Source organism: Protomyctophum bolini (assembly GCF_963924005.1).
Source record: "Protomyctophum bolini genome assembly, chromosome: 2".
Classification (NCBI taxonomy): domain Eukaryota; kingdom Metazoa; phylum Chordata; class Actinopteri; order Myctophiformes; family Myctophidae; genus Protomyctophum; species Protomyctophum bolini.
The window spans coordinates 43998791-44008826 of NC_137863.1; the positions used below are offsets into that span (position 1 = coordinate 43998791).

At 43.7% G+C, this 10036-nt stretch overlaps 1 protein-coding gene across 1 annotated transcript in view; it reads left to right on the forward strand.

Annotated features, from left to right (window-relative positions):
- The window catches only part of slc12a5a (solute carrier family 12 member 5a), a gene marked incomplete at both ends in the record, with an annotated part of 263063 nt that overhangs the window by 131282 nt on the left and 121745 nt on the right, over positions 1-10036 (forward strand). Inside the window, 2 exons of the mRNA XM_080785760.1 lie at positions 3221-3275; positions 5536-5666. Of these exons, the coding sequence (XP_080641886.1) occupies positions 3221-3275; positions 5536-5666 (186 nt within the window). The remainder of the gene's footprint in view (positions 1-3220; positions 3276-5535; positions 5667-10036) is intronic.

Consider the following 10036-nt stretch of genomic DNA (forward strand, 5'->3'; position numbering starts at 1 on the left):
CGATCTACAAGCCTTAGCCGATCTACAAGCTTAAATAGCCGATCTACAAGCTTACAACGTGTTGCGCCGCCACGCTTTGTGAACTTGTAGATCGGCTATTTTCAGCATGCGACCAAGTGTAAGATGACTTATATTGGATCTCTTGTCCACTACTAGTCCCTTCCTAACATTTTTAGTCTAGATTCTATTTGTTGACGAAATTGTCAATTGTTAATTGTTCATTTAGTTTCCATTTAGTTTTTGTCATAGCATCGACGAAATCAACAGTGATTGGCGTGTGACCCTTAATTATTTCCTCTCCAGGGTCGTGAATGAAGGCTATGGCTTCAGGGTCTTATTTACAGTATATGGTCTCTCAACCCATTTTGGACTGAGGTCGATAAAACAAAAAAAAAGGCTTCTAAATCCTAACATTTTTCTGAAAAAAAATAAATATTTTCATGTCAAGGACCCCCAGAATTATCTCTATTGGGCCACGGACCCCCATCTCAAAATATGTAGTTCCAGTGACCCCCCCCCCCCCCCTAGAAGCCAATATTTTAGTTAAAAATGTTCGCTCTGAAATATTCAAAGATTCGCAGCCCCATTTTCACGACTCCCCAAAATGGATTAAGTACACTATAGTTTCAAGTACCTCGTTTGCCATTATCTCCTCCAGGCCCCTTTTCCTTTACTCCTTTACTCCTTCTCTCCCACTCATTATCTCCTCCAGGCCCCTTTTCCTTTACTCCTTCTCTGCCACTCATTACAGTGTACAGTTCCCCAGGGGGGGTGGGGGGAGATTGACATGCTCGGTGGGAGTTGTGTTGACCTGTGTCTGGGCTGTCTTGAACACTCGCTGACAGCATGCTGACAGGCCCCCGATGGCTTTATATTGTTTATCTAGTGAACCACTCAGCAGCCACAGCCACTCAGCTATGTGATTGAACCGTACACAGCGCTATGGCTGACGTTATCCTCACTTACCCCCTCGCGGCCCCCCCCCCTCCCCCTGGCATAATGCATTCATGGCTACTTTTTCTCCCTTGTTGCCTTAAGATCAGACCTGAGATCAAATTCTAAAAATGTCTTCTACATCCTGACAGTTTTCTGGAAAAAGCTGTGTCTGTAAGTCAGTCGTTCTTCGATTTTTCAAAAATAGCAGACCTACAAGCTCATAGCGCGCCACCGAGTGGCGTGCTACGAGCTTGTAGGTCTGCTATTTTTCAATAGCTAAAGCATAACATGATGCTATAACACCAAAAGGGATTCCCGTCCCAAAATGGGTTAATTTATAGTATAGAGTTTATATCATGGGATGCGATTATGTTGTTTTGAGGAAACATTAGACGCAACATTATATAAATTAATCAACATGTAAATCAAAATTGTCATGAACTATATATGCTGTGCCCCTTAACAAAGCACTGCCAAAAATACATACCGTAGTAGAAGATGCACTTTACACACCTTTTTTAATTGTCTTGTGCAGGCACTGCGGATGCAAATTAGCATTCTCGCTATAAATCCAGTTACGTTGCATTCATTAGTTCATTAATATGCATTGTCCCATCTGAATAAAAAAATAAGGTAAAGTAAAAAATAATACAGAAATAGTCATATATTATTATTATATAATAAATACAGTATATAGGCCTACTGTATTATATGGGCGTAATAATATGTGGATCGCCGGTTCTGCCGATCCAACGGACTTTGCGCCGGGCAGCGCCACACTGCCTCGGGTCTTCAGCGAGGCACAAAGGAAAGGACGCACGCACACACACACACACACTCACGCGCACGCACGCGCGCACACACACACACACACACGCATGCGCACACACGCACACGCACGCACACAGAGATTTGTATTCTATATAGAAGGACGAGGCTGCTGGTGCTCGCTGAATGAGAACGCATTGCCCCTCCGCCGGTTATGTAATACCCGCTGAGACCGGTTGAGACCTGTCTGACCCTCTGTCAGTGTATACCCGTACGTTGCACCCTTTTGTCAGAGGCCAGTCTATAGGACGTTAGCACGTTAGCACGTTCAGCTGGTGGAAAGCAAAGTACGTTTTTTTACTCATGTACTGTACTCAATGAGTAAAATTTTGAGATATTTGGACTTTACTTTGAGTATTGCCAATTTCCAATACTTTTGCTTGTACTCCCTGTATGCACTTTTGACCATTTGAAAAGCTTGTAGATCTGCTATTTTCAAAAGATTGTATGCATTTTGAAAACTTGAAATGGGACATTCGGCATATAATGAGTAGCCTTTTTTTTCCCAAACTTTTGATGCCACTACTTTTGCACTTAACCCAAGTACATTTTGAATACCGGACTTGTACTCCAAACAGAGTATTTTTTACATTGCAGCATTGATACTTTTACTTAAGTAAAAACGTGAGTAGCCTACTTTTTACACCACTGATGACGTCATACTGTGTATACTGATGACATTAGTGACGGGTAAAATGCATAATGTATGGATACTGTATATTATTATTGGTCAGATCGGCGCTTCTGGAAGGAGAGAGATATATACATTAAGCACGCACACACAAAGATTTCTGTGATTTTGTGAAAAGAATAATCCATAATAATACAAAATGTTTTCATTTACGTAATGTATCTTCTGTCAGAGCTTGTGGAAACTGACAAATATAACTGTCACGGATAACGGACATAATATCTAACTTTGCAATTTCTCTCTCTCTCTCTCTGTCTCTCTGTCTCTCTCTCTGTCTGTCTGTCTGTCTGTCTGTCTGTCTGTCTGTCTGTCTGTCTGTCTGTCTGTCTGTCTGTCTGTCTGTCTGTCTGTCTGTCTGTCTGTCTGTCTGTCTGTCTGTCTCTCTGTCTCTCTGTCTGTCTGTCTCTGTGTCTGTCTCGGTGTCTGTCTCTCTCTCTCTCTCTCTCTCTCTCTCTCTCTCTCTGTCTCTGTCTCTCTGTCTCTCTCTGTCTGTCTGTCTGTCTGTCTGTCTGTCTGTCTGTCTGTCTGTCTGTCTGTCTGTCTGTCTGTCTGTCTGTCTGTCTGTCTGTCTGTCTCTCTCTGTCTGTCTCTGTGTCTGTGTCTCTCTCTCTCTCTCTCTCTCTCTCTCTGTCTCTGTGTCTCTCTCTCTCTCTCTGTCTCTGTGTGTCTCTCTCTCTGTCTGTCTGTCTATCTGTCTGTCTGTCTGTCTCTCTCTCTCTCTCTCTCTGTGTCTCTCTCTCTGTCTGCCTCTGTCTCTCTCTCCAGACCATGCTGACTGCTATCTCCATGAGTGCCATCGCCACCAATGGAGTAGTGCCAGGTGGGTGAGCAGGCGCTCTGGCTCCGTGCAGTTTTCACCGCTTGAGTCTCCTAAACTCCTCTTTTTCACTGATTAGACTTTTGGCAAGAGTTTGTCAGACACACTCTGGTATATCCCCATAGACACCAAAATAGTGTCATTTTTTCAAAAAGCCTGTTGTGTATACTATACTACTGACGTGCGGAAACATTTATGTTGTAAATATTGGAAGCAACATGTAGCGCGGTGCGAATGCCATCAGACGGGACAACTTCTTGCTGGCAATTAAGATTTAATTGTATTTCCTATACGGTTTCACGCTACTATAAAAACAGGGGAAAGGGGAGGTGGACCAATGTTGGCGTCAAGTTCAAGGTCAAACAATTCCGAATCGAATCGAATCTAGAAGGCAGAGAATCAAGGGCCAACGTTTTGGCAACCAAATGCCCCTCTAGGCTTAAAATAATGTAATGCATTCCAGGCATAATTAATAATAATTAATTGATATTTAATAATAATATTTTTAATTGTTGCATTTTTTTTTAATACATTTTTTTTTTTAATTATTAAATTAATATTTAATCATTGATATTTTGTAAAATATCTATGGGGGAGGAAAAAAATGAATGGCCGATTTGTCAGTGGAACGATCCATTTAAAAATAGGATAAATATAGTGGATATTGTAACTGTGTTAACCTGTATTTTTATATAGCTATATGTGATGCACTGTTGTTGGACACAGGCATGCAATTAACTAGTCAGCTATATATTTATATATGATTATAATGCTACGTTATAGAGCGCCGCAGTCCCTCCCCCTTTCAGAAAAACGACTGGCCCAGGAAATGAAACCCCAATGCATTCTCCCATCGGCACTTCTAATATAATGTATTTAAAGACGGTTACGCCGCGGACAAAGCCAACTCGGATCGTGACAAATCATGACAATGAACACAATGTTTTGGGCCGATCAAATAATTTATAAGACGAAAAACAAAACAAATAGTGTTGTCTCCTGACTTTCTTTTCTTCTTTCTAATGATTTGATCGGACCAAAACATTGTGTTCATTGTCATGATTCGTCACGATCCGAGTTGGCTTTGTCCGCGGCGTAACCGTCTTTAAATAAATTATAGTAGAAGTGCCGATGGGAGAATGCATGGGGTTTTCATTTCCTGGGCCACTCGTTTTTCTGAAAGGGGGAGGGACTGCGGTGCTCTATAGTAATCATGGCCTATGTCTCGGCAGTTGATTTGAGTAGAGCGCCATCAGCGCAGGGGGTCACCGGAAATTGCAGGTTTGTATTTACATTAAGTGTGTGGGACTGAGACCATGATACGGCTATAATGGCCTCCGTTCTGCTCTCAGAGTGCTGGTGATGATGACGTCCCCGCGGTGATCGGAAGCACACTCCGGACAAATCGGCGCTCATGGCGTCATAGAGCCGAGCTGCAAATAATATAGACTAGTAATAGAAACTCGGATTGTTTCACGGAAATGTAAAAATGATTCAATTTATACTGATGCATGAAAATGAAGGATTGTTATGGATGTATAAAAGGACGTTATACGGTATAACACTCTTCGATATTAATCGTTGCTATGTGTGTTCAGTAAACAGGGGTCTGTTCTGTTGGCACCCCCGTTAACCGTTTCCTCCACGCGTCCTAGGGAACCCAATCGACGCGTGCACAAGTGTACACATCCTATAGCGCATCGTCAATGATATCAGGCGAGAGAAAAATATTCAGATTTTTTTTTTTTAATTTTTGACTGAGACTCTCTAAGGCACCCGTGACCCGTAGCTTCGCTCTGCCTTCATATTAGCTTACCGTTCGATTAGCTCGTCTCTCCTAATCCAGGGCGCTCTCCGTGGTTCTGATCTGACGGATATACATACAGTACCACGCGCTTAATTTCTGACTTCAACGTGCCTCTCGTTCAAAATATGAATGCTTTGGAGCTTCTATAGCGATATAATATAGACTCGAGACCAAGGTATAAGCTAACACAATATTTCTCCGGTTTTCTTCCGTATATTGTGGCTTCAGATTAAAAGCGGGGCCATGTCTTTCCGGCACCCTCAGCAGAGCTCCTATTTTGAAGGAAACCGATTGTGTTAAAGGGAAGAAACACTTTCCTGGGTTTTTTTTTAAATGTGTGTATATGTGACACCCGTAACAGGCTAAAAAAGGAAAGCGCATACACAATGACAGTAATGACATCTCTGCCTGTTTGCCGGTGGTGTTCTTTGTTGTCTGTGCTGTTTGTTTATGTAGCGGGAGGATCCTACTACATGATCAGCCGCTCGCTGGGCCCAGAGTTTGGGGGTGCCGTGGGCATCTGCTTCTACCTGGGGACCACCTTCGCTGGAGCCATGTATATCCTGGGTGCAATTGAGCTCCTGCTGGTGAGTGATAATCTACTGTAGTGCGTGCGTGTGCGTCTGTTTCTGTCTGTCTGTCTGTCTGTCTGTCTGTCTGTCTGTCTGTCTGTCTGTCTGTCTGTCTGCATGCGCACGCTTCAAACTCTTTGCGCACGCCGCACAGTATAACATCCAAGTCAACCCCAAACATAGAATGCACCTCTAAAAGTGCTTTCATTTTTTCTGCCACAAAATGTGATTTTATAGAACCATATAATGTCGTTACAAGGTTATTTTACCCACGCAGCTTCCCCAGGTTCTATAGCAGCTGCAACCCTTAATTAACACGGCCCTGGGTACTATAGGCAACCCAGCTTGGCGGAAATATGTGCCCATTTCTAATTTGTTTTGTGTCACTGCGGCACTACTGGCACTGGCCCATAGAGGTCGCAGTCGAGCTCTCGCTGAGCGGCCCCGGAAGAGATTTTTTTTGGGGGGCCGAACAAATAATTAGAAAGAAGAAAAAAAAGGGCAGGGTACAGCGCTTCTTTCTTATTATTTGTTCGGCCCAAAGAATTGTGTTTATTGTCATGATTAGTCACCGTCCGAGTTTGGCTTTGTCTGAGGCTTACAGGCCTTTAGATAAATACATTATGAAACGTCTATCTTCCAGGCCGCTCGTTGTGGTCTTTCTATTGTACATAGAAAGATGTGTTAAGTTATAGACATACCAACAGTCACACCATGAGTCAGACACCCTCACCCTGAACCTAACCTCACAGGAAGCCACGGATGATTTTTAACCCCGCAGCACAGATTCGTTTTAACCCGCCACGCATGTCGGTATAGCCACAGGTGATTTTTAACCCGCAGCACGGGTTTGTCTGACTATAAATGACTGCAGGACTGTTGTATTTTCCAATTTAAATGAACAAAATACATAATACGAAAGCTTACATTATGTACGTTCATAAGACTATAGTCATTGGTTAGACTTGGGTTAAGGTTAGGTTTAGGTGTGCTGCCCCGTGGGAGGTTATAGGTTTAGGGTGAGGGTTTGAGATAGGTTGTAGTTGTATAGGACTAATGACTGGTCTAACCAATGACTAGTCTAAACCAAAAACTGTCTAAACTAAGTACTGCACCCTCATAATATGTAAAAAAAAATATATATATATATATATATATATATATATATGATAAATGACCATGGCCCCCTTGTGTCTTAATAAAAAACACTGCATTGGGTAAAATGATCTGTCTAACCAACGTATGCACCCCTAGAAGGACACAGTCAGTCAACCTGCATTGAGTACCGTGGACTGCTATTTCTAGATAGTTGAACAATGGAACCATAAATTGGTATAGGCTATATTGCTATACATACCGTCACTTCCTTCTGTTCTCACACAGCATTGTTTTCGCTTTAATTATACACTGGAGGACAGAGGGGGGAGGGATGACATCTGAAATCAAAGCATGGGGTTGTTGTGGTTATGCAACGCTATGCAGGTACACACACACGTACCTCGAAGCAAAACTAGGTATAGCCTTTTGACCTTTGCCCTCTGAAGGCTAAAAGCCTCATGGGTATAGTCTGTCTGTCTGTCTGTCTGTCTGTCTGTCTGTCTGTCTGTCTGTCTGTCTGTCTGTCTGTCTGTCTGTCTGTCTGTCTGTCTGTCTGTCTCTGCCTGTCTGTCTGTCTGTCTGTCTGTCTGTCTTTCTGTCTCTTTCTTTCTTTCTTTCTTCTCTGCCAGTTGCTCACCAGCCTCGCTGCCCTTTGAAGATATTTTCTAATCTTTTGTCGATGAAAAAACGCCAGAGATGTTCTTTTCCTGGCTCGTCCTCCGTCTGTATAGCAGCCCCTCCTCCGTCTGTCTGTCCTTTCATTCCACACTTCTTTCTCCCTCTGTTTTTCCTCCTCATGCCGCAGTGAGCGCCGGTCAGTTATGCAAATCCCGCGTTATAGGACGAGATCCAGTCAGTCGCTGAGGAACGAGACCTTCGCTTTTTTTGCTCTCATGAATTTAGGTCCGCTGTTATCTGAATACACACACACACACACACACTCGCACACACGCGCGCCGCCTTCTTCTTATTGTCCTTCTGGATCCTGCCATTGGGTGTTCACGGAGTTTGATCATGCCTTAGAGGTTCATTCTGTCTTCTGGGTCAAAGCTGGCTTAGTTTCCATTGTGAAATAACAATCCCCACAGAATTGTGGGGAAGGGATCTGGAGAAGGCTGATTTGAATATGTTTCATCCACGCACGCAGTCCGCGCACGCACGCGCACACACACACACACACACACACACGCACACGCAAACGGATGCTATTTTTACAATTATTTAGACAAGCAATGAGCATGAAGCAGGAGCTATAGTCTTGCTCAGTGATGATGTTCTTAGCCCTGATTCACACTTATAGTTGCACACCAGTGTCACACACACACGCACACACACACACGCACACACACACACACACACACACACACACACACAGAGAGAGAACAACAGTTCCACAAGCTCAAAATGTGCTCTAAAACGCTTTTTTTTAAAAGCATGCAGATCAGCTATTTTCAGCGTGCGACGACATGATGGCGCAACCAAGTATAGACCATCAGCCTCGTCTCGCGTCACTCAGCTCGGTCCCGACAGCCCCAACAAACCGTATATAGCACTGAGTCACGACGAGCTTCTCCTTCATGTTTGTTCTTCTGCTCGGAAATCCTTTCAAAGATCTTTATTTTCGGTTGAAGTTGGAGAAAAAAACCGCACACCGGCCGGGGCTGTTGCTTTTCCCTTTCAACGCACACCCCCCCCCCCCCCCCCGCCCCCACACCCGGGCAGTCAGCCCAGACTCCTCCGATATACATCAGATAATATTATACTGATGATGGACCAATTAGTGGCTTTTTTTTTTAACGATTTCACAAAACGACAGCGCTATTTTTGTTCACCCGGCCGTGATAAAACGGTAGACGGAATATTAATAGGTTCAATTACACCCCGGGAGCCTGGCCGTGATTGGCTTGTTGATGATGGGTAGAATCGAGAGTCTCTGTTTTTTCCACACTTGATCAAGTTGACCCTCCTGTCTCTCAGCCCCTCTCCCTCCCCCCTCTCTATCTCTCCTTATCTCTCTTTATCTTTTCAAGGCTACGTGTGAAACTTGCATAACTCCTTGTCCTCTCGTTTCCCCGAGTCTCCCTCGCTTCTCTTTGTCTTTCCTATATCCCTCTAAATGCCTCTGACTTTCAGCCCTATAAAGTGAATCAAACATAACTTTGTATACCATCATACAATTTCCATTAGCACGACGCTCATAATCCAGAGCGATTTACAGTATATAAGCAATGACAAAAACATGGTATAATACTGCATGGTAATACATAAACATATAGTCGTCAACTCATATACGTATAAGCTATATGAACCTCACAGTGGAATATCTATAATGTTGAGACAATACCGGCTCAGTGGCCTTGTGGTTAGAGTGTCCGCCCTGAGACTGGGAGGTCGGTGGTTCGATCCCCCGGCCGGGTCATATACCAAAGACTGTAAAAATGGGACCCAATGCCTCCCTGCTTGGCACTCAGCATCAATGGGGTTGGATTGGGGGTCAAATCTACTAATCAAATGATTCCCGAGCGCGGCGCACGGCTGCAGCTCACCGCTCCAAGAGAGATGGGTCAAATGCGGAGAACAAATTTCACTGCGATAACGTGTGTGACAAATCGTATGACTTTGACTTTGAATACAGTCGTTGCTGTCGGGTCTCTGTGTCTGTGTGTTATTTTCCAAAATATTGAACCAATGAAAAGCATAAAAAAAAACCCTCTTAACTCCATTGGACCCTCAAACTGTCTGCTAATTTAGCAGACAGTTTTCGCAAACCTTTTTGCCCATGCACCCCCTGTTACCCCCGACCTAGCTGATGCACCCCCCCCCCCCCCCCCCCAATTGCATAAACTATCTAGAGACATATATTTTCCTTTTTATCCACATATATGCACATATATGAACCTGAATATGGCATAATATAGTATGCAGCATAGGCTATATGCTGCATTACTTGCCATAATATTGGCATAACATGTTAATATATTTAAAATAAAACCATAGCACCACCACTGGCCATTTCATGTCGCGCACCCCCTAGAAGGTGCTCGCGCACCACAGCTTGGGAACCACTGTGCTAAAGAAACCGACTGTGTTGAGGCAGTTGCTTTGTTTTAACATTTCCTGAAAAATGAACATTTTGGAATAGGTGGTTAGATATAAACTATATAGAGTACTATATCTACATAAAATACTATCTAAGTTATCATGCCATACCCGCGCCCTCCCTCTCTGACACCCCCCCCTCCCTCCCTCTCTCTCTCTCTCTCTCTCTCTCTCTCTCTCTCTCTCTC